The 25,119-nt window shown below is 47.8% G+C and overlaps 1 protein-coding gene across 2 annotated transcripts in view; it reads left to right on the top strand.

The window, feature by feature from the left end:
* DNAH9 (dynein axonemal heavy chain 9) overlaps window positions 1–25,119 on the top strand; it is a 127,141-nt gene that overhangs the window by 45,202 nt on the left and 56,820 nt on the right. The window contains exons 22-28 of one of the 2 annotated variants that reach the window (XM_061362980.1): window positions 313–738; window positions 2,813–2,932; window positions 12,627–12,815; window positions 14,125–14,360; window positions 16,836–16,958; window positions 18,905–19,109; window positions 24,656–24,820. In XM_061362980.1, coding sequence (XP_061218964.1) covers window positions 313–738; window positions 2,813–2,932; window positions 12,627–12,815; window positions 14,125–14,360; window positions 16,836–16,958; window positions 18,905–19,109; window positions 24,656–24,820 — 1,464 coding nt within the window. Of the gene's footprint in view, window positions 1–312; window positions 739–2,812; window positions 2,933–12,626; window positions 12,816–14,124; window positions 14,361–16,835; window positions 16,959–18,904; window positions 19,110–24,465; window positions 24,538–24,655; window positions 24,821–25,119 lie in introns of those variants that run through there. The other variant, XM_061363064.1, reaches the window with a different exon arrangement.

Raw genomic sequence — 25,119 nt, 5'->3', positions numbered from 1 at the left:
CTTATAGTGATCTTCTGAGAAGGCAGAAAACCTCCTGCTCCTCAGGGTAGCAGGGTTGGCAGCAGGGAAAGAGTGGTAGTCTGGGAAGGAATGCTGTGCTGCGCTGCTCCTGGGGGGATTGAAGGAGCTGGATGTAGGGAATTGAGCACCTGTGCTGTAAGCGTGCATAGGGGTGATATAAAGGCAGCGATGTTCGGGCTGAGAGAAACCCAATTTATCAGATTGATAGCTTGGAAGCCTGACTCTCTTAGTGGCGAAGCAAAAGGAAAGCCCATTCATTTTTGTCTAACAACCTTGTTTTCCCCTTTTCAGAAGAATCTGACAGAGCTGAGGTCCTTTGGGTCACCGCCTTCAGCTGTCAGCAATGTCACCGCGGCAGTGATGGTGCTGATGGCTCCGGGAGGAAGGATTCCCAAGGACAGGAGCTGGAAAGCAGCGAAAGCCGCCATGGCCAGAGTGGATGGCTTCCTGGACTCCCTGATCAAGTTCGATAAGGAGAACATCCATGAGAACTGCCTCAAAGCTCTTCAGCCCTATCTACAGGACCCCAAGTTCAAGCCCGAATTCGTGACCACCAAGAGCTTGGCCGCGGCCGGGCTCTGCTCCTGGGTGCTGAACATCGTGCGCTTCCACGCCGTGTTCTGTGAGGTGCAGCCCAAGAGGCAGGCGCTCAGCAAAGCCAACACGGAGCTGGCGGCTGCCCAGGACAAGCTGGCCAGCATCAAGGCCAAAATTGCTGTGAGTGCTTGCCCTGTGGTGGCACCCATCACAGCAGTCACTGCTTGGGGAGAGAGCTCCGCTTTGTTTCTCTGCACTTGTGGGTTTTTAAGGGCAGGGAGGGGATCACAGAATGGTTTGGTTTGGAAAGGGCCTTAACATCATCCAGTTCCAACCCCCTGCCATGGGCAGGGATGCCTCACATTAGACCATGTTGCCCAAGGCTCTGTCCAGCCTGGCCTTGAACACTGCCAGGGATGGGGCATTCACCACTTCTTTGGGCAGTGTGTTCCAGTGCCTCACCACCCTACAGTAAAAACTGTAGTTTTTCTATCCCTTTTATTGCTGCTTTCTATGTTTCATCTGTTCCTCTCCAGCCTTGCTTGCACCTTAAGAATCATAGAATGGCTTCAGTTGAAGAGACCTTAAAGCTCATCCAGTTCCAACCCCCTGCCATGGGCAGGGACATCTTCCACTAGAGCAGCTTGCTCCAAGCCCATGTGTCCAACCTGGCCTTGAAATTGGCCTCTAATTCCCACATCTCAGATGTAAAATAGCTCTGGGGTACTCATTCTATGCCTTTATGCTGCTTGTTTCCAAAGCTTTTAATGCCTGAACTTTATGATGATATTCAAGCAAATGGCAGTCTCTGGGTTGGTTACTGGTACTCCACTGGTGTGCTCTTACAAAACTACCCAGTTTAGGTGAGTTTTCCCCTCTGCACATGGGTAATGAGACACTGCTCAGTGTGGGGGATGTGTGGGGAGCTATATCCTTGCTTACCAAGCTGGGGTATCTTGGATAGCCTCCCTGGTGTGAGACTGATTCGTACCTGCTCACGTCAAGGCCCTGAGCTGTCACATACCCCTTTTTTAGTAATACATGAGACTATTGTGATTGTCAGAAATACTGAGTGCCTTTCCCTCTGCCTGGGAAATGTTTGCTATGACTCTGGGGAGGGGAGATGTAGAAGCAAGATGTATACTCACAGTTGCACACAGATGTCTGTGGGGTACTGCAGGTGTGATCTGTTCTTCATAGCTCATAGGTATTCATTTATCAGACCATGCTTGTGTAATGGGATTTTATATATACAAGTGTACTTCTGCACGTACATTCATATGCTTGCAGAAACAGAGCCTTTTTGTGTTATTAATTTCAAAGCAGGTCAAGGGGAGACAGCTTTGTGTTCCCCAGTATGCAGGAGAGCTACACATATCCCTAATATGATCCTTTTCCATTTCCAGCTTTGTTTCTGGTGTGTAGCTCAACCAGTGTTAAAGCGATTTACAAGCAGTTTAGGCTTAAGCAGTTTGCATTGGGTGCAGATAAAATCAGTTATTACGTCTCTTATCAGAAGTGAAATGTTCCAAGGGCTCATGGGAGCTCCTGATTTGGTTTAGACCAGAGTGTGAACAGCTCTGTCCAAGCAAAGGGCTCTTTCTGCCCCTTCTCAGCCCCAAAGCACTTTGCAGCCAGCCTGCGTGTGAGATGGTCCCAACTAGTGCTGGTTTGGCTCCTCTGCAGGAGCCTCCCAGGGGACATGCTCAGGAGCAGAACAGTTTTATTGATTCCCTCGTTACATTCCCTTCTAGAAGTAGGATGTGAGAGGTATGGCTTGGACATGGTTCAATACCTGCAGCTGCCCAAGGCATCCCCTGGGGACTTGAGCACAACTTGGTCAGGCAGCCTCAAGGGCTGCACTGGGACCAGGGAACTGCAGCATCAGGAAACATGGAGTTCTGTTCTCTCAGCTGCCCTCTCACTGTTCAGCTTTGGCACCGGCCATAAGGGGACCCCCTTTCCCAGTTTAAATTCACACTAGGGCAGAGCCCCAGATAAAGGAGCTTTATGTGTTCTTTGCCTCTGCCTTGTGCTGAGGATATGAATGACAAGCACATAAAATAACACAGCACATCAGTGCTCTGTGCTGGCTCCTGATGCCACAACAACTGCATAGCGACAGCACCCTGGGCAGTGGTGGTGCTGTGTGTGGTGGTGCAGCTTGGCTGGCACTGCCCATGGGGTGAATGGTCTCTGCAGAAGGGTTTTCCTTAACACTGTGCTCTTGTTGTCTCCCTGTCCGCATGTGCAGCACCTCAACGAGAACCTGCGGAAGCTCACAGCCAAGTTTGAGAAGGCCACTTCAGACAAACTCAAGTGTCAGCAAGAAGCTGAAGCGACAGCGTGTACCATCGCCCTTGCAAATCGCCTGGTGAGTGCCAGCAGATGCAGCTCCCGTGGCATGAATGGGAGGTATCGGGTGCTGCTGCGATGTGAACCACGTGCCCGCAGTATATGCCATCCTCTCGTTCGTGGGGAATACATTTCCTGCCCTGCAGCAGGCTTCAGGAATGGAAATGATTTTGTGTTGGCTCTTTTCATCCACTGCTCATGTTTAAAGGGAGCGGTTATACTCTCTTCACAGCTCTCATCTCCTTTCTGCTGCCTGAATGTGTGATCAAGTACTGATGGGCCCAAACTGGGTGACTTAAACAACGGATGGGTAAAATAAAGGTGGGAATATGCCAGTAGCTTTGCAGGTTTTGGGCTGAGAAGCAGTGAATAGCTCCAAAAAAGCAGTGTCTGTCCCTGTTCCCAGGCCATCACTATGCATCGCCTGTTGTATCTTCAAAACATGCAGCCTCCTTGTCTTCAGTGGGGGCAATGCCCTTGGCACTGCTTCACCCATGAAAGGCTGAGAGATGGTGGCTTCTGGTCCCACTGTCCTCTCAGCTGGAGCCTCAGCTCACATCCAGTGCTGCCGTTACTCTTAACACCTTGTGCTTTGGCTTCTGCACTGGCTGTTAGCTTGGAGCAAGCCACATCTTCCTCCTAGCAAAGAAACAGACTGCAGGAGACTGTCCCATGTGTGAGCTCTGCCTGGTGGGGTTGGAGTTGGTTCTAGCAGCCACATCTGCTGACTCAAGCTCACCCTCCAGCACCCAAAGGCAGCATTGACATCACCTGCATGGAGAACCCCAACTGTTCCGTGCTTTCAAAACATCTGACTCACTGTGCCTGCAAGGGCTGGAGCAGCTCTGCCCTGGAGCCAGGCTGAGAGAGCTGGGCTGGGGCAGCCTGGAGAAAAGAAGGCTCCTGAAGGGGAGACCTTAGAGCAGCTCCAGTGCCTAAAGGGGCTGCAGGAAACCTGGAGAGGGGCTTGGGACAAGGGATGGAGGGACAGGGCAAGGGGAATGGCTTGAACCTGCCCGAGGGGAGACTGAGCTGAGCTCTTAGGCAGAAGCTCTTCCCTGTGAGGGTGCTGAGGCGCTGGCACAGGGTGCCCAGAGAAGCTGTGGCTGCCCCATCCCTGGCAGTGCTCAAGGCCAGGTTGGACACAGGGGCTTGGAGCAAGCTGCTCCAGTGGAAGGGGTCCCTGCCTGTGGCAGGGGTTGGAGCTGGAGGAGCTTTGAGGTCCCTTCCAAAACAAACCCATCTGTGAGTCTATGGTAAGATGCAGTTAGAAGAAAGGGCTTCTATGAGTACAGATTAGGCAGTGCACTCCCAAGTGCCCTTCCTCCCAGGAGCAGTGGAGATAAAGACAGTGTACTCAGACCACTCTCTTTACCAAGAGGCTGTACCTGTATGTCCAGGAGAGTGTCCTGGCCTGTCTGATTGTATTCAGGGATGGAGATTGGTCTCTGTCCTGTTGAAGCTGCTTCTGCTGGTGGAGCTGGTGGCAGGTAAGTCACAGTACAGAAGTGATGCTGGATCCAAGTTTCTCTGCTCGTTTTATCAGCTCCTGGCTGTGTTGGGCTGTAATTTATATGTAAAGTACCTGTTTGTACCTATCCCAGTGCAGATAAAGAAAAACAGGAGAGCAGTGAAGCCTTTTGCTTGGGATATGGAGAGTTTGCTCAGTTCTGTATCTCCTACCCAAAAACCTTTTAATGTGACCTTCAGCTTTAGCTGGGATTTTCAGAGCTGTCCAGATTTCAGGTGGGTTTTCATGGGCATGTTGTGGGGCATCAAAGTGCTCCAGGAGCTTTTCTGTTCACCCATTACATGCTTAGGTACTGGGGAACTACTAAAAAAAACCCTTTTGTCTTGAATTTCTACATGCTTGCTTTGAAAACAGATGCAGCCAGGACTGTGATAGACTCAGAGGTAAGGGGTCAAAGACAAATAGCAGATAAGTCCCCTCCTGTTCTGATGCAGATCTCTTATGCAACCACCGAAGAGGTTTGATGCTTTCATATTTTTTGGGTTAAGTCTCACTGGATGCTTCCCAAACCTTTAATTAAGACAGGGAAGTATCTTTTCCATTTAAAAGAGCCGTTTCTGGGCAAATTTTGCAGGATTATTTCCCTGTCTTTTTCCACAGCCTAAAAACATCCAGTTTAGCATGCGGTGTGAAGGTAGACTGTGTCTCAACATAGGAGTGAGTAAACACTAAAGAGAAGAAGAAAATGTTTCATGAAAAAGAAACATGGAAATGATGGTTTCAGTTCTTTTCATGTAAGTGTATGTGTGTATAGAAATGTGTGCTTTGCACTGAATAGAGCTTAATTTCACCTCGATTAGTACCACTGTAACAAACAGAACACGTTTTCTTAACAGTGCCTGCTTAGCATGTGAATTCTTGGCTTAAAACGTGAATCTTCAGTCAGGTTCAGAGAGCTGGGCTGGTTCAGCCTGGAGAAGAGAAGGCTGCTTAAGGGGATACTTTAGAGCAGCTCCAGTGCCTAAAGGGGCTGCAGGAAACCTGGAGAGGGGCTTGGGACAAGGGATGTAGGGACAGGCCAAGGGGAATGGCTTGAACCTGCCCGAGGGGAGACTGAGCTGAGCTCTTAGGCAGAAGCTCTTCCCTGTGAGGGTGCTGAGGCGCTGGCACAGGGTGCCCAGAGAAGCTGTGGCTGCCCCATCCCTGGCAGTGCTCAAGGCCAGGTTGGACACAGGGGCTTGGAGCAAGCTGCTCCAGTGGAAGGGGTCCCTGCCCATGGCAGGGGTTGGAGCTGGAGGAGCTTTAAGGTCCCTTCAACACAAACCAGTCTGTGAGTCTATGATAAGGAAAAATTGTGGAATTTGGGTTGTTTTTGGGGGGGGGAGGGGCTTACCTCTGTTAACAAAATGGTCCTTGTAAAGGAAAACAAGCAGGTTTTCAGTCACTTGTGATGTCCGTTCATACATGATTTTTAAAATATAATCATTTCCTTTAAAAGGAAGATTTTGGATTCTGAAATTGAGCTAAAATACAGGAATGAAGTTTGGAAAAGCTTCTTTTGGTTGCAGCTGAGATTGGGATGGTGTGTGGGTTGGTCTGTGGTCTGATAGCACTGAATGTGTGTCCCAGGCTGCATCATCTCAGTGAATCAACAAGGATATATCTACTTTTAAGCATGTTCTTTATCTCCCTCATTAACTGGGACAGGGTCAGGGTCATCCCCTGCTGTACTTGCTCATGTGCTTTGCTGGTGCTGAACTATATCTTCAACTGTAAAGTAACCTCAGTGTGTTTTCCGCTTGTTCAGGCACAGTCTTGATTTATTCTGTATAGCAGTTCAGCTGCCTTGGCTTCAAAGCCTCACAGTTCCTTTCCTCTTGAAATGTCTTGGATGCACAAGGTAACCAGTTTTGGAAAGAAACCTTTCCCTGTCCTGGCTTCAGGAGAGCAACAGCAGCAACCTTTGAACTCTTGAAACCATGGAAGCCTTTAGAAGTGGTTGTACTCGAATGGCTTTGGTGTTGCATGAATGGGAGAAACCCTGCATGGCTCTGCCTGAACATCAGTGGGTGATGTTGGCTGCTGCCAGAGTTATTGCAGTCTGTTATAGATAGTTAAAGTTAGGATGTTTCAGTGAGCGGGTTTCAAGTCTCTCATTGAAGCAAACTGAAAACAGTAAAAGAAAACTGGAGGATGCGTTAAGGTGCAGCCTGATCTGGGCATCAAGAGAACTGTGTGGAGAAGGTGGTTTGTTGTTGTGGGGCAGGTGAAGGACATCACTGGACTTTCTACTTTGAGTACATGGCTGTTCTTCAGCAGCAGCTTGTTGAGGTTTATAAGCATTTTCATTTAGGTGGAATTTGGACATCTGCCCAAGTATGGGGCATTGCTATAGTGGGGGACCATGATCAGTCATGTCCTCCTGTGCTCCCAAAGGTGATGTCCAAGGATGCTGGGAGGCAGTTTTGCTCTGTGTTTGAAAGTGTGGAGAGCTTCCCCAAACAGCATCTGCCTGTGCACACAGATGAGACAGGGTGAGCATTGTTCTCTCCATAGTTTGCCAATGTTGTTGTCTTCTGTCCCCCAGATGCTCCCAGGATGCACTCTTCCCAGACTGAAACAGAATCATAGAGTCATACAATGGTTAGGGTTGGAAAGGACCTGAAGATCATCTAGAACACCCTTTGCTTTCATCATTAGAGATAAAGCAGGTGGAAGCAAATCTTCCTGCAGCTAGGATCACACAAAACGAAGCATCATACAGCTGGCATAGTCTTTGCAGTGGTGAGGAAGATGCGTGCTGGGCAATGCCCTGGGCTCAGCTAGAAGAAAGCGGTGTGGTTTTCACTGATCTCTAGCTGGTAAACATCATCTGCTGGGGTAAGCGTTCAGCCTGATAGTCATAAACACTGATAACAGATAAGAGGCTGAAAGCTCTGGGTTGCCAGTGTCAACCCTGAGCTTTTATAAGGCAGAGAAGAATGGTGTGGGATTGTTTGTGTTCTGGTTTTATCTATGGCTTGCTGAGAGATGAGGATACGAACAAACACACAAAGCACCACTGAGTCTCCTGTTGTTCTGAACAATGTACAGTCTAAAAAAGGAGTGTGATAGCAAACAAGGGTAGAAAGCCAGGTGTCATCTGCCCTGTTCAGTGTCTGCTGCTGCCACATCTCTAAATACAAGGATTTGGAGCGAGATCTGTTTGCTGCTTAGAGCTCTCGTAATGCTGCAGCTAGATAGGCTCAAAACCTCACTTTCTGCCGCTCCCTCAGTCCCAGCCCCCTTAGCCCTACCCAACTGTTCCAGAAAAACACTGGAGAAGATGCAAAGACATAGCAACCCCTTTTAGTAGTGCATGAGCAACCCAACCAATGCTTCCCGTAGAGACCTCCATTGCTCTCGTCTTGGGACTGGAGTGTAGATGGAGGAACTTCACCTCCAGCTTCCAGCCTGAGGTTAGTTTGCTGGAGGGGATTTTCATCTCTTGCTGCCACAGTGAGGGCTTTAACTTCCCTCTTGCACAGAACTTTTTGCAACACAACTAGAAACATTGCACAGACACAGCTGCATCAAGCCTCAGGACCTGCAGGCAGCATTAACCCCTGCTGAGCAAAGTCATCCAGACTAAACCCAGAAACTCTTGTGTCTCATTTCATATGGGAGATGAGCATGGGCTGTTGGCTCAGGCTCTTGCCTGGAGCTGAAATCTCTGAATGAATACTCCCTGGGCTCCTGTTTGAAACTTTAATGGGGGAGAACGTGGCTCTTCCCAGCAAAGAGAGAATAGTAACTGGATTCTCAGCACACAGCAATGTATAATTGCCAGGGGTCTCTCTTTACTGTGGCTCATATGGAAAACAGTGGGAATGATTAGGATCAGGGATGATTTAAAAGTCTGGGTAAGGCCAGGGTTACTTCTGCTGGTGAGAGCTTGTTGGGAGAGGAGGAGAAGCACTTGGTCCCTGGAAAACCAGGTGTCTCTGCCTGTGGCTGGGATGTGAGCTGCAGCATTTGTATTGTGGGTTAACAGAGAATCTGTTCACTTAGAATGGCCATACAAGACATCCAAGAAGTTGTCTATGTGACTGTGGGCAAAAATAATTCCCAGTCTTGGAAGTAGAGACATCTGAGGCTGTATGAAGAACACACCTAACTGAACACAGATAGTGCTGCTTTGGATTAAAAAAATGAATCAAGGGGATGAAGACAAGTTGAACCTTAGATTGCCCTCCTTTTAGTTTGGCATCTCATGAACTTAGATGACTTAAGGAAAATGCTCTAGGACCCAAGGGACAGGAACCAGGGAATACCAAGGGGTTTGTGCACCAGAGGATGGCTGCTGTGTAGTATTCGTGAGTGGATATGGGCTAATGCAGCAGATGAAACACCATGACGACAGATGCAAAGTAATGCGTGCAGGGCAAGTGAGCTCTAATCATGCATTTGCACTGATAGGTTCTAATTGCACTATTGTCACTCACAATTCCAAGAAGAATTCTTGGAGTCGTTGCAGAGAAACAGCAGCGTAACACTGGAGGAAGGAAGGCAAACTGAGTATTAGCAATTGGTAGGAAAAAATCAGGAAGCAGAAGTTAAATGATCATTGATTCAGATCTACTGTGCTCATCTATCAGCAGCTTTCCTGCTGAACCCAGTCATCTTAGCCGAAGTCAAAAGGCTGTAGGCGACCTAGAAAAGCTACCACAAAGTTTATCATCACTTTCCTATGTGAAGAGGGGAAATGAATTAGAACTCTTCATTTTGGAAAAGAGATGGTGTCTGGGGGATGGATGTGACAGAAGCCTATACAGTCAGGACATGTTTGCAGAAGGTGGGTAGGGAATGATTGTTCACTATCCCCTATTATCAAAGAGCTAAACATAATAAAATGAGATGGCTTTTCATTTGCCACTTCCTAAATGAAAAGGATTCCAATGACTTCTATAGGATCTGAGGTGGAAAGATGGAGGAAGTGGACCTCTGTGCGCTCTGTTCCTGGAGCTGAGATGAAGGATAGTTTAGGTATAATCCTTAAGAGTAACTGCTAACTTGAAAGTAGTGTTTTGCTTTTTCAACAAGTGGGATCATGTGAAGAACAGATATGGGGCCTCAGCCCAGCTTCAGCTGGACTCCAGCAAATGCCCGGGACAGAGGAGGAACGGGGCAGGTATATCCCATGCTGCCTGATCCCTGATACTTTCCAGCCTTTGTATGCTTCACTTTAAAGAATGTGGGTATCCATGATAAGGCAGAACTATAAGAATGATAACATAAAACTAAGAATTCCCACAGATAAAGAGGGAACATGACTGTAGTTGAAGAAACTGGATGGTTTGGGTAAGGGAAACACAGGAATAGAATGAAATTTGGTAATACAAGATGCAGACATGTACTTATGGATTTATAACAGATTGGTTGTCTCTAAACCAGGAGCACATTGGTAGCAACCAGTGAGGACCACTTGAATCTGTTCAGGCTGTAACCTGGGGAGAGCTCTGAGGTTGAATATGGCAAAGACCCTGCAGCCTCTCTGCTCCTGGAAGGAAGCAGGCTGTGAGAAGCCTGGTTCACTGTTTTCACTGGATTGAAGGGGCAGATCTGACAAGGCAGAAAGGCCACCAGAGGTATTTTAGGAGGTGTCTGTTAGTCCTTGTGTTCATCAGCAAGCTGGATGAGCTGGTGTGTAAACAGGTCACACAGCTCCTCAGTAATACCAATGATGGAGGCTGTCTATAAAGCGTTATAAAAACGATATGGAGTGGTGGAGGTGTGAAATGCTGGGCAGATAAATGCGAAGTAATGTCTATTGGAAAAATCAGGTTTTGCTATTCATGCCCTGCAAGGTGATGCTGAATTATCATTCAGGAATGAAATGATGCAGTGAAGAGTTCTGTGAATGTGAGCTCTGTGCTCCCAGAGGCAAGAAATCCCAAACCCAGGCCAAAATGGAATGTTAGGGCTTATTAGGAAAAGAAGAGAGATCAAAACAGAGGAGAATCACAACCTCGCAATATAAATACATTCTAAATAAATCTTGCTGTACTTCTGCCTGCTTCCCTGGACCGCAAACGATGTGGTAGAATGGGAAACGGTGCAGGGAAGGTAACAATAAAAAGAAACCAGATAATAAAGATTGCATCATTTTGTAAAGAATTGCAAGGAAATGGATTGCAAGGACAATCAAAAGGCTGCTTCTGTGTGAGGAATTGTTGAATAGGCTAAAGGTCTTTAGCCTCAAAAGGAGACAGCAGAGGGGGTATCAAGGGCTTGAAATCATAAATGATACAGAGCAGGTGACGTGAAGATGGTTCTTCACTGTTTTTCCACTGTGTGAATGGGTTTTAGCAGTTGAAAAGTTCAGGCAGCACATCAAAGGATGTACTTTTTTAACAGAAAGCATTGCTAATCTGCCTATCTGCTGACCACAGGATGCTGGAGATGCCAAAAGGCTGGTTTGTATCCGTGGCAGCTGAGACTCAATCATGAAGGAAAAGATCAGCAGTAGCTATTAAGCACACAGATATAAACTCTATTTCCAAAGGTCCTTAAATCTCCAGTTGAGGGAAGGTGGGAGATTGTCATGAACTAGTATTACCACATGCTCATTTGTGTGGTCTTCCCAAGTCAGCTGCTAAGGGCTGCTGTCAGGAGACAAGATGCCAAAGGAGGTGGAGCTTAGGTCTGGCCTGGTAGAGCTGTTCCTGTGATTATGGATTTCAGAAGGGAAGAAAATTAATTCCTTTTGCTTACCCAAGCAGAGCAAATTGCCTGGAAAATGATGGCTGCTTATAAAGCCTGGAGGTACACTAGAGGGTGAGAGGAGGGCTTTTCCCAAGGAACAAGGGATGGGACAAGAGGAACCGGCCTCAAGCTGCACCAGGGCAGGTTTAGATGGAGCTGAGGAACATTTCCTGCCCCAGAGGGTGCTCAGGCATTGGAACAGGCTGCCCAGGGCAGGGCTGCAGGCACCGTCCCTGCAAGTGTTCACACAGCGTGGAGACGAGGCCTCAGTGCCATGGGTTAGGGGTGGCCTTGGCAGTGCTGGGGTAAGGGTTGGACTGGATGAGCTTAAAGGGCTTTTCCAACCTGGTTGATTCTATGATTCTCTTGCAGCTGGAGCAGGACAACCAATGGTGTAAACTGGCCAGGAGTAAATTTGTGTAGGAAACCAGAGGGTTTTTGCTAACCCTCTGCAGCAAGATTCTGCTAGAAACAGGACTTGGTCAACTTTGAACATGTGATGGTGGAATTCAGGATGGATCTGAAGGTGGTGCCTTCCCATCCTTGGGACCCATGTTCTGCATATCAGCCTAACATGGCAAAATAACCCACTTTAGGGGAATTAATTATTTGAGGCATTCATGAGGCTCATCACAGAGGTTTGTGTTAGGGATGGTCCTATTTAACATCTAACAGTGACCTGGAAGGAAACAGTATAGTATGAGCCACATTCATAGCAACCCCTATTGAGGGGGGTTTGCAGGAGAGAAGGATGTAAAGGAATTTTTAATAAACCTGAAGGATGCATTCCAGTCAGGTTTCCAAGCTGTGGGTCTCGGTTAATCAACCGAAAGCTTTCTTAAGTGAGTGTGTGTGCATGCAGAGATCTCTTACTTTACCAGGAGGTGCTGTACCCTCTTCAAAACTGGGCAGAATCACAGAATCACAGAATCCCAAGGGTTGGAAGGGACCTCAAGAGATCATCTGGTCCAACCCCCCTCACTTGGACTGTTTGTGCACTGGATGCTCATGAAAAATGTCTTTGAGGAAATGTTTTCTGGTCAGAGCCTTAAGGAAGATCCCAGTGTAGATTGTGATCAAAATCCCATCTGCCTGGGGGAGTAATAAATGGTACACAATAGCTGAAGGTTGTGGCTGCTGGAAAGGAGTGCACTGTGTGAGAGGGTGTAATGGGGTGTGAAGCTGTGCAACTGGGGCTGCCTCAGAAATCCTCATCTTTATGTGAATCCCTGCTGTGGAAGTGATGGATCCTCCCTTGATGGTTTTAGAGGAGTCCTGGAGCAGAGAGCTGAGCTTTGACTGCAGTCTTTCACTGAATAGGATGGGAATGGGGAGGGGGTGAGGAAGGGAGGGGGGTAGCATGGAATATTTCCCATCCCCAGGTTTTAAACTTCAGCAAATGACGATTGACAACAGGAACAAGGTCTGGACTTGGCCAGATCCTGAGGTGTTACTTAAAGAACCACTGTAATAATCAATTTGGCTTGGGAAATTGCAGGTTGGGGGACTTGCCTCTGAGGACGTGAGATGGGCTGAAGCTGTGAAGGACTTCAAACAGCAACACAGCACGTTGTGTGGAGATGTCCTGCTGATCACAGCCTTTGTCTCCTACCTGGGCTACTTCACCAAGAAATACCGACAGGACCTCCTGGATGGGATCTGGAAGCCGTATTTGCACCAGCTGGAAGTAAGACAAGACCTGGTTCCTCTGAAAAGCTGTCCTTACCAGAATTAACATAAATTCTGATGTCCACAGGGGATCCCCCAGGTGAGTGGGTCCCCCAATGAGGGGCATCCGTGTGCCCCCACCAAGTTGGATTGAGGAGGAGGATGTAGCCACACTTGATTTACTCCTCTCTGGGGAAGATGCGGTGTCCTTGCTCCATGTGAGTGACCCGATCCCTCTGTGCAGAGGAAAATCTCCAGTGCAGCAAACCAAGCATGGAGGTAGTGTGGAGAAGGAATTGCATGGAGCAGGCTGAGCTCACCACCAGGTCTCCAGTAGGCTTGGAAAGCCTCTGGAAGGGTCTTCCTGCTGGACACAAGCTCTGTTCATGCTGGGCACAAGCTCTGTTCATGCTGGGCACAAGCTCTGTTCATGCTGGGCACAAGCTCTGTTCATGCTGGACACAAGCTCTGTTCATGCTGGACACAAGCTCTGTTCATGCTGGCCATGCCTCTCAGCTGGTTTTACCCATGTCTTAGGAGCAGATGGAGACTCTCATGCTTCAAACTTGTTTAATATTTCACTGATCTTTAATGGGTTCTCCATGACTTGTAAAGGCAAGTGCTTGGTCTCTTGCAGGACTGAGCTTTTGCACATCAGTACAGTCACTGTTATAAATCCTGGTGCAATGCCAAGAAGCTTGTAAATAAGCTTGCAATGGGGCAGTGATGCCCAGATCAAATGGTGAGGAAACCAACAAGTTCCTTAGGATGAGAGAGGAAAAACTACCTTTTGTAGTTCTTGAAACCAAGCCAAAATTTGGGTTTGTAGCAAAAATTTAGTTAAAAGCAATACTGGTCCAAAGCCATGGCCTGACTCTGGGCTTAGAAATTTCAAGGAAAGGCCCATTCTGCTCAGATAAGTGGCACACAGAACGTTCTGCTTCTCACAACCACAAATGGCCTCCCATGTCAGAGGAGTGTTTCAGGACCTCCTGCTGCTGTTTTGCATCAGGCTTATGAGGGAGTTCATTATGTTCATGATGAGGAGCTCTCTTCCGAGAGAGCTGGTACCAGCAGGTCTGAGCCCACCTGGCTCGGCTGCGGTCCTTCGAGTGCATAGTACTGTCTTTGGGTTGCTTGCATAGTTTGGGTTTATTCACAACAGAACTGGGAAACATTGAACACTACATCAAAACTATCCTGTAGAATGGGAGGCCACTGGTAAGTATGATTTATGTGTGGGAATACTATCCTTGCTCAGCTCTGTTGCAGGTCACACTGGCCACTTGTTGCCAACACACAAGGAAGCATTTCTCCTTTCCTTGCAGGTGCCAATCCCTGTAACTCCATCCCTCGATCCTCTGACCATGCTGGCTGATGATGCTGATGTGGCAGCCTGGCAGAACGAGGGCCTGCCGGCCGATCGGATGTCCACCGAGAACGCCACCATCCTCAGCACCTGCGAGCGCTGGCCCCTCATGGTGGACCCCCAGCTGCAGGGTATCAAATGGATCAAAACCAAGTATGGAGAAGGCCTCCGAGTGATCCGGATTGGGCAGAAGGGGTAAACATCAGCCTTATCACATAATAGTACCTGTTACTGGTTATCTGCCTACTTGATGATTTAACTGCAACCATCCAAGCCAATTACACTGAGGAAAACCCTCACATGTATTTGTGCATTAACTGCTTATTCATTAGACAAATGATAGAGATTTCTCGTTAAATAGAGGTTCTGTTTAGTGCTTGGCTCAGTTACCATGGAAACTCTTCAGAAGCTGAGAATGGAGAGAGCCATTCTCAGCTGGAAGCTGGGCTACATGTAGGACTGTGGCATCCTCCGTTGGGCTTAACTTCTAGAATCATAGAATAGTTTGGGTTGGAAAGGACCTTTCTCACCTAGTCCTTTCATAGATTCATAGACTCAGAAATTGGTTTGTGTTGGAAGGGACCTTAAAGCTCCTCCAGCTCCAACCCCTGCCACGGGCAGGGACACCTTCCACTGGAGCAGCTTGCTCCAAGCCCCTGTGTCCAACCTGGCCTTGAACACTGCCAGGGATGGGGCAGCCACAGCTTCTCTGGGCACCCTGTGCCAGTGCCTCAGCACCCTCACAGGGAAGAGCTTCTGCCTTTTATCTAACCTGAACTTCCCCTGTTTCAGTTTGAACCCATCACCCCTTGTCCTATCACTGCAGTCCCTGATGAAGGTCCCTCTCCAGCACCCTTGTAGGCCCCCTTATGTGTCGTGTCCTGACTCAGTTTCACCCAGGAGGGTGAGTAGGGCTTTCTTCTTGAAAGAAGAGACTGGGCCAGGCCGTGGAGGGAGAAGCTGCCATGAAGGTCACCATGTCCTGAAGGCCAGCTGGGAGAACCCTGCTCCCATGCTGGCACCAGCTAGGAGGTTCTTATTGCAGCACCCTTACACTGATCTGGCTAAATCTTCTATGGGAAGGCTTTTCCCTCCTGGCTCTTATCAGCAGACTGGTCTTCTGTTGTCTCAGTTTGCACCTATTTCTACCCACTATGGAGGAGTCAAATCTCTGCCTGAGTAGGAGCTCTGAGATTGTTTCAGTAAAGAGCAAAGCATTGGCAACAGGCGAGAGGGACCCAAGTTTAGTGCTTGTGTGTAGATTTAGAGTTGTCTTGGGGTTGCCCAGGTTGTTTTGCTGGTGTCTCCTTTCATCATAGAGAGTAACAAGAAGTTACTAGATTTGATCTTATGTGGGATAAAAATACATCTCAATTTTCATTAGAGCACACTTTTGTTTCCTGGCCAGCCTGGTCATCATGCCTTGCAGTTATCCAAAGCAGTATGTAGCAAGGTAAGGATCCCAGAGGAGGCACCTTAATACAAACCTCCAAGGTGGAACAGGAGGAATAGTAATATCCATGTGCTGCCATTACAGCTTGGTGGACAAACACAGCATCTCTTTTTCACCTCCCTCCCCAGCCACACACCAGGTCAGCAGGTACTTAAGGGAGGAGTTCTGTGTTGCTGTGATGTCTCAGGGCCACTGGCTAAAAGCATCATTCACTGCCCCATTACAGTAAATAAGAAGAGTGTTTCAACATCTGGCAGATGGTGCTGCTTCGCTTTCAAATGCTTTATGAAGTTTAAACCCACCCCTTTCTCTCCTTTAGGAGAGGGCAACTGAGGAGCTTTAGGGTCAGTTGCTGTCACTCTCTCTATTTCTGCATATAAAATCTTTCTGGACTCAGAAAAGTAGGGGCTGCTGATCAAGGATGGGCTTTGCATTATGTCAACATATTCCTTTAAAGGCTGTTTTAAAGGTCACTGTGAACTTCTTGTCTTTGATCTTTCTGTCATACCTTGAGGTCCCAAACTCTCTAGCTTAGATGGGGAACCTAAATTTAACCAGTAGAGTTAGCTGGACCCATTCAGTGCAGCAGTGATGCTGTTATCAGCAGCTGGAGCATCCTCACCTTCTGCCCAGGGCCCTTCTCTCCTTTTTCAGAGAAGGGACTTGTGTGAAGTGCAGAGCAGCCCTGAAGGAGAGAGCACGAGCACCTGACCCTGCTCTTCCCGGTACAAAGCATCCCAATGCAGCGCATCTCCAATTCCCAGTTAGGCTCTGGGCAGAGGGGTCCAACTCCCTCATGAGGAATGAAGCTGTACTAAACGTGACCCACCCTGGGCAAAATGGAGCTGAAACTTGCTCTTCATCCTTGTTTTTGTGCAAGATGGGTTCAGGGGAAGCAGAGTATTTGTCAATAACAGCTCCAAGTTGTCCCATCCTTGTTTTCTGATGGCTAGGGTCTTTTCCCAGGAAAGAAGAAACAGTTCTTATTGCTTGTCCTTTGGAGGTCTGAGACCTAATTCTCTTTGTACAGCCAAGACTCTGCCATGCCACTTTTTGGTCCATATGTTGAAACCATCTTCACTTCTGTCTTGCAACTGCTGGCACATGCACATGGCTGCCGTTGCAGTGTGGAGCATCCTCTGTCCCCCGGCATCCTCCTTGCTGCAAAGCATTGCATCCCGCTTTGCTGCAGTGGGTACCAGTGCTGTTTCCCATAGGTATTTGGACACACTGGAACAAGCCCTGGCTTCAGGAGAGCTGGTTTTGATTGAAAACCTGGAGGAATTCGTGGATCCAGTTTTGGGGCCTTTACTGGGGCGAGAAACGATCAAGAAAGGAAGGTGAGCTTTGGGGAGGTTTAATGGTGTGTGTTAGTGGGCTCTTTATGCTGTTGTGCTTTCTCTTCCTGACCTCAGACTGTGAGTGTTCATACACAGCAGCACTGCCATCCTGCCTTCAGAAGGGAAGGTGTTTTAAATCAGGCAGTCACAGGTAATTCAGCTGTGGGAAATAAACCTCCATATTCCATTTTGTTGGACAGTGCCATTCAAGCCTCATGGAAAAGAGAGGCCTGTAATTCTGCTTCTGTGCAGTGGCCTTGGGGGCTGTATTTGGCTCTCCTGCCATTGATTTATTACCAGACTAGTTGTTGCTGTTGAGAAGAAAAAGTAACCTTGGATTTTAGCAACCACTGCACCTCACTTAGGAATACAGCGACAGGATTAAGCATCAGGAATATATAAGTGCTTGTAATGAGGTCACGTTCTTCATGGCAGATGCTGGTCACCCTCCAGCCTAGAGAGCAGCAAGTTTTCCCTTCTCTCTGTCTGTAAAGTAACAGAAACACGTTTTTAGTGTATGCTTCAATAATGGGAACAAGTTAAACCATGTGCTCAGCACTGAAGGTGATTCAGGGGCTCTTTTGATGTTGTTTTGCTGGCTTTCCCAGAGTGCAGTCTGCCTTTAGAAGGATGTGCATCCTTTGGGGTGTTGGAAGTCTCTGCCATGGACAGCTCTGCATGGGCTGAGCTCTGTGCCTGCTGCAGTAAAGAATGAAAAACTGCTAAGCTCTGCTTTTTACATTGTTTAAGTTCTTTGAGAAGCATTTCCCTGCTGGCCTAAAATATGCCAGGGTGATGTGAACTGCTGGGAAAGGCAAGCTGTGGAAAGCCTGCACGGTAAAACATCGTGAGGAGCAGGGCTGATAGTGGGGTCAGCTGCAGGAGGGCTCGTTTCAGAGGTAATGATGGTCCTAGTGAAGGGGATTGACATGTTTGAAGTGGAGATGGGGCTACAGCAGGGGTGGTGGGACTCCTGAGCCCCCTGCAGGGAAGAGCTCGGTCATCCCGTTTGGGGACTGGGTGTCCCTGCCCTCAGAACTCCCTGTGAGATCGCATCTTTCTTAAGAAGATGGAAAATAAGTCTGAAATAAGAAGTCACTGGGGTTTGTAATTCCAAGGACATGAGCGTGGGAATCCCAGAACCCCACACACAGATGCTGGTAGACCCAGAGCAAGAGGGTTTTCTGAAGCTGGGGCTCTCAGCATTATTTCTGGGTGATTTCTCTCTGCCTCAGTTTCACAGCTGCAAAAGCAGAGGTAGCCAAGAGGACACCAAGGGAGCTGACTGGGAAGTGTATTCAAATTCCCATCATAGGCCAGCTGCATCCCTGAAAGCATTTCCAGTTTCTCTTTTCCCCTGGTTCCCATGGGCTTTGTTAAGCTTGGGTTCAGAGGATGTTGATTCCTGTGGCCTCCCTAAGTTCTAGGCCTGACGTCAGCAATGCAGAGCAGGAGAAGGCTGGGTTTTCCTGGGTGATGTTACCTCCCAGGAATGGCAAACAGCCACTACCTCATTTGGCTTCACTGCTCAAGCTCAGTGTGACCACAGAGTTGGCCTGATCTGAGCCAACAGACTGGCCAGTTTTAGCTGTGGCTACTTAAAATCTCAGTGCTGAGAGGCTTTTCCTCCATGGAGCTCCAGCTTTAAGTAGAATGCAGTCTCTGTAAAGCAAGGAGGGTTCATGGTTGCACTGGCCATCCTACTGCTGGAAACTGAACCTTCTCTAACACAATGCAGAACTCAGGGGCAACTCTGGGGGGGTTTTGTTGTAACTCAGAAGTGATTCAGGTGTGCCTGAGTTTAAACACTTCCTGCTTTCAGAGTGATTTCTGTGTGAAGAGTGCAAAATCCCATGCTAGTAGATGCCATGGACCAGTGCCATTATCTCTCTTTGGGTGAGATGTCCTGGAAGAGACCTGTGCTCCTTCTTGTGCTCTAATTGCAGGTACATTAAGATTGGGGACAAGGAGTGTGACTTGAACCCTGCTTTCCGCCTCATCCTCCACACAAAGCTGGCAAACCCCCATTTCCAACCCGAGCTGCAGGCACAGTGCACCCTCATCAACTTCACTGTCACACGGGATGGGTTGGAGGACCAGCTCCTCGCAGCAGTGGTCAACATGGAGAGGCCTGACTTGGAGGAGCTTAAGGTCAGTGGCTGGGATTTGACACTTGGGGCAAGTATAAATAATAATCACGATAACAGCATTAATAGTAATAATTCATAACCATTATTACTGTCATTAAATAGCATTTTATGTGCAAGGCTGCAGAGGTGGCTCTGCTCGCAGTAACATCAGGAGGTTTCCTTTGAATGGCAAGTACTGAAGAGTCTTTTTCTTCACTCTTCTGTTTCCTTGGTATTTTGGGAACACTTAAACTGCAACTTCAAGTTTTTTCCTCCAAAAATTTGGGTAAAAGTCTCTTTCTCTTTTTTCTCTTTCTAGAGTGGAAACTGAGTTTCTCAGTTTATCAGGTTTTTCTGGACTTTAAAGGTTTCATTTTGTAGGTATGATTCAGCTCCCTTCATTTGAGGCATTAAGGGTACAGGATTCCCACTGTAAGTACTGTGAAGCTGGTAATGAATTGTTTCTGTTCCGATTCTTCCTCCCCCTTATCTGTAGCAGGCTAAAATGTTCTCCCTCCCTTAATAAGTATGGCTTCAGTTTCAAGAGGATTTTTCAAGGAAAATCCTTTGTTCCAATGCCACATTTCACAACGAAATTAATATGTCTCATACTAAATATTTACTGAGATTGGGAATACATTTACTGCACATGTTCAGTCAGGCCAGGCCAGTTCTGTAATAATCTTTTCATTTAATGAGGTTTTAAAGCATTTTAGCTCTGCAGCCTTAATGATGCATTTAGTTTTAACCAGGCTCCTGTGTTAATGAGCCAAAAGAGGGCATCAAAAATACATCATGAGCTGGTTTAATGTGTGAGCCCTGGGTCTGGGCTGGCTCTGCGAGAGACCCACAGCCTCTTGGCCAGGCACCCCTAGCGCAGGCTGGGCACTGGGCTGCAGATGGAACTGGGGGTGGCCACAGTTAGCACAGTGGTGGCATTAAGTGCTGGGATGTTAAGGACTGTTCCTCCTCCTCTCAGCAGCATAGCAGTTGATGGCTGCTGTCGCAATAAGACAGACAAATTCACTGTCATGTGCACTCAGCAACACAGCCGGGCTCTGAGAAAGGGTAACTCACATTCAGCAGCGCTTCCCTCCTGTGCTCTGGAAGAGCTGTTAGAAAACAGTGACAGTGATGGGAGCTAGGGATCAAGTCTTCTGAAGTCCCTACTTCTTCAGGGCATGTGTGCTGTGGAAGAAGGAGCCGGGGAAATGTGTTCCTAGATGAGCTATGCCACTGGCATGAGGGATATGGGGCTGAGGTCTTTAGAAAGCACTAAGAGTAGTGTGGGATGTAATTTCCTCTTCCTTTAAGAATATTTAAGCCCTTTTTCTCTATATCACCAAAGCACAATAATACCAGAGCCCACTGTCTCTCCCTCTCATCTGCTTCCCTTCTGCTACAGTCCTGCTGCCCCTGCAGGTATCAAGGAGAAGAAACCCGGCCTGGTATTCCTGATGCGCTGCTGCATGGGGAACAGAGTGTCCAAAAAATCTCTTTCCTGCTGGGATACGGGCAGGGATTTGTGTCTTCAGAGACAGGGAGGGGGGCTGGCAGTGGCTGCTGGCCAGGGGCTCTGTACTTTCTTCTGCCCCCAGTCTATTTACTGATGTGAAAAAGCCACTGGGCTGTTGTCTCATAGGTCCTTGAAGATACAGATTTGAATCACTGGATTCCCGAAAGGAAAGGGCACTTTCCTGGGTGTGTTTTAATCCATCCTCTCTACCTTGGGACAAAAAGAGAGTGTGGTGTTTGGGAAAGGTTTAGGGCTCTGGCTCATGGGCAGATGGAGGTGACTCCTACAGTACTGCACAATAGTTACTGAGCTCAAAATCTTGTCATAGGGAAAGAAGGAACACACGTAATGTGTGGAGCCCAGAAATTATTGTTAATAACCTAATCAAAATTCATCAAACAGCTATTATTAATCCAATGATGATAACACTAACATTGTTTAAAATGCTTTCTCAACAGAGTCTGTTTCCACAATCCTTCTCTTCATTGATTCCCCATTATTCAGTGTTTCTGTTCCTTCTTGCCTTTGAAGCTGTTACAAATATGTAAAGGGCAAGTGTCAGCATGATGGAGCCAGGTTTTTTTCAGTGATGCCCAGTGCTAGGACAAGGGGCAATGGGTGTAAACTGGAGCATAGGAGGTTCCATGTGAACATCAGGAAAAACTTCTTTACTTTGAGAGTAACAGAGCACTGGAACAGGTTGCCCGGGGGGGTTGTGGAGTCTCCTATGTTGGAGATATTCAAGGCCCCCCCGGACAAGTTCCTGTGTGAGGCACTCTAGGTTACCCTGCTCTTGCAGGGGAGTTGGACTAGATGATCTTTTGAGGTGCCTTCCGACCCTTGGGATTCTGTGATTGACAGGATTGCACTCTTATGATGAGTGTTCAGAGTCTGAGACCACGTTTGCACTCTACCGTATTTTGCTTGTACAGACAGATCAATCTATCCAGAATAACTGCTTGCTCTGACTTGAAATTAAAGCCAGGCTAACCCAGCAGTGACCTGGCTGTGAGGCAGTCACAGGTAGGGGAAGCTGAAACCAGTTTGGGTCAAGACAGTCAAAGCCAACTCCTGAGACCTCCCCTCTCAGGTCAGTACAAACCCTCTGGCCTTTAACTAGTCTCATCTGCAACTCCCTTTCGCAAAGGTGACATGGTCCATATGCTGGTGGTGCTGCCCATGGTCCATGTAGTCTTACCAGGACTGGTTTCAAGTATCTTCCACCTTCCCCTGACTTCACTGTTTGGACCGAAATGTCTCAAGTTGTGTTTGCTTCATGTTCATTGTCTGTTTTGTGCTGAGAACAGCCTTAGGAAGACTCTTATGGCAGCTGTGTCATGGTGAGTAAGCCATGACTTAGGGTCCTGCCTCTCTGGTTCGTTAGGTGAAGCGTGTGAAAGTCCCTGCACATTTAGGCTGTCATGGCCAATGCTGAGTTCCTTTTTCAGGAAAGAGATTGCTCTGCAGGAATGGACTCAAAGTACAGGGATTACTTTTTCCCCCCTCTGGTTTGTGATGTTAATACAAGAAACCCAGCGGAAGCAGCAAGGAGAGGAAGCATTGCTGAGCTGGGAGGGGGTTGGCCATGAACCCTTCCCTCTGGCCTGTAGCTCTGGTGAACTGTTTTTCCCAATGGAATGACATTTTGAAGGGTCCCATAGTAACCTGGTTCCCAGAAGTAGCCCTGTTATAGATCAACTGTAAAATAACAGATCATGAGCTCCGCTGCAGGAGTAAGAGCTGATGACCATGCTACTGCTGAAAACAGCGGCATGGATGTGGGCTGTTGTGGGGAATCCAGCATTGTGTGCACTTTGGAGGGCTTCTTTCTGCATGGTGATTGCAAGCTATTGGAGCAAAAATCACGCATGTCCTTGTGAATAACTTCAGGGTTTGCAGTCCATGGTCTGGAATCCTAGCTTGCAAAATGTCAGTTTCTCAAGGCGTGTAATGTGCTTGAAGGATGGGAACACACAAAATTAGCCAAGTTAGTTTGCTGTTTCAAGACTGGTAAAATATTTACCTCCATGGGCAAGCTCCTGTGTGTAATGCCTCTAGAACATGCCTTTAAAGCCAGCCATTTATAGCTGAAATGCCAATAAAGGGCATGCTTCAGTGCACACTACTTGGGTTGACATTAACATGGAATGAGCGTGTGTGCAGCAAGTGGATGAAATTTCAGCCCATGTATTGAAAGATGACTTATTAAGGAAAGAGTTAGGTTGTCTGCTTGAAACTTCTGGCAACAGCACAAATACTGCTGGCTCCTTTACATGTTGTGGGATTGGAAGAGATGTAGGGTCGCATTTCACATTTCGGGGGCTCTTCTAGACACTGTAGGTAGTTGGAAGTTGTAGGTATGTTTTCCATTGCAATTGATTTGGTTGTGGCATAGAATCATAGACATATAGAATGGTTTGGGTTGCAAAGGACCTTAAAGCTCCTCCAGCTCCAACCCCTGCCATGGGCAGGGACACCTTCCACTGGAGCAGCTTGCTCCAAGCCCCTGTGTCCAACCTGGCCTTGAGCACTGCCAGGGATGGGGCAGCCACAGCTTCTCTGGGCACCCTGTGCCAGCGCCTCAGCACCCTCACAGGGAAGAGCTTCTGCCTTAGATCTAACCTGAACTTCCCCTGTTTCAGTCTGAACCCATCACCCCTTGTCCTATCGCTACAGTCCCTGATGAAGAGTCCCTCTCCAGCATCCTTGTAGCCCCCTTCAGACACTGGAAGCTGCTCTGAGGTCTCCACGCAGCTTCTCTTCTCCAGGCGGAGCAGCCCCAATGTTCTCAGCCTGGCTCCATAGGGGAGCTGCTCCAGCTCCTGATCATCCTTATGGCCTCCTCTGGACTTGCTCCAGCAGCTCCATGTCCTTCTGATGTTGAGGACCCCAGCACTGCACACAGTGCTACAAGTGGGGTCTCCCCAGAGCGCAGCAGAGGGAGGGAATCACCTCCTTCACTTCATCATTTGAGACATTTCAGGCCAATCAGTGAAGTTGGGTGAAGGTGGGAGGTGCTTGAAACCAGCCCTTGTAAGACTCTGTGTCACTTAAATGCAGCCTGAGGATTTAAAATTGTCTCACACTAGTGTTGTACATTCCAGGGTGTTAGCAATTGGCTTCATTAATGTATAGAACAGCCACCAGGGTTATACCTTGGCAGCATCCTAGCCAGATGCACAGCTTTTGCACAGGATGTTTTCTGTGATAACAGGAAAAATAGGCATTCACAGGAGGACTGTACAGTGGAATAACAGAATATACCTGAAAGCCAGGAAAGATGCCGTTTCCCTGGCAAGCAAACACACAGAATAGAGCAATCACATTTCATGGGAGAAAGCCTGCTGTGCAGGATCAGTTCAGAAAAGAGCTAGATGAGAGTCTTTGTTTTCATCATGAACAGCATTAATGACTGGTATTGCTGCAGGCACGGTGCACCAGGAGATCACTTGCACCAGTGAGATCTGGAGGCTGGAATACAAATGGGTCCAGCAATCAAAGAGGGGCTGGAACTTTGCCCTCGGTTCTGAGCCTGAGATGTGTTGTGCTCAGCTCTGGATCCAAGTGGCCTTGCTGTTGGTTTTTCCATCAGGTTTTTAACCCTGTGGTCCTCATCGCTGCTGTGACTGGTATCTGTGTGTTTTGGCAGGTACAGAGGTTCACCAGGAGGGGTGAGAAGCATGAAGGGATATTTAGGCTGACCTAAGCCAAATAAATAGGTAGTTCTAAGATGGAGATGCAGGACATGTGACTGAGATGGAGGTTGAAGGTCATTTCTTCCTGATTTATGTTCATCATTTTAATACATTTCTAGTGAGGGCTCAGTTCTCCCTGTGGTTCCTCTGCTGTTTGAGGTTTCTCTGAGTTTATAGCTTGCTGGATAGGGAATGATTCCCAGAGTTCTGCCCATACCCAGGAGCTGCAAAGAGCAGGAGTAAGCAATATTAGACTATGATAGTTGTCAATTAAAAGCCTGCTCCCATGTGAAGGTGGCTAATCCTTACTTTACCATGTGTTTTGTGTCTAAAACTGCCTGAATGTGTTACTTGCAGTCATCTCTCACAAAGCAACAGAATGGCTTCAAAATCACCTTGAAAACACTAGAGGACAACTTGCTCTCCCGGCTGTCATCAGCATCTGGGAACTTCCTGGAAGACACAGTGCTGGTGGAGAACTTGGAGGTCACTAAACAGACCGCTGCAGAGATTGGAGAGAAGGTACAAAGAGAGCAATAGCCTAGAGAACAGCATGTGTGTGGTTATCTGTGAGGATTTCTGGATGGAACAGAGAAGAGAACATTCTTCTTTGGTTATGCAGGGCAAGAACACAGCAGAGAATAGACAGTGGTGTAAATTGAAGTGCTCTGTATTCTGGACAGCTTCAGGCCATTTAGGTCTTGGGAGCTTTTGTATGTTAAATGGCCTATTTAAGACCAAGAGAAAATGTTAGTGCCTGATGTAAAGACAATAAAATTTACACACTGTACCAAGGCAGCTTTAAACCATTTCAGCATAAG

This window comes from Neopsephotus bourkii, unplaced genomic scaffold, assembly GCF_033783945.1.
Source record: "Neopsephotus bourkii isolate Nb327-2 ecotype Australia unplaced genomic scaffold, CSIRO-AGI_Nbou_v1 NB_5, whole genome shotgun sequence".
Classification (NCBI taxonomy): Eukaryota; Metazoa; Chordata; class Aves; order Psittaciformes; family Psittacidae; genus Neopsephotus; species Neopsephotus bourkii.
Note: the sequence above shows the minus strand (reverse complement) of the source record. Positions and strands in the feature narration are given on the sequence as shown.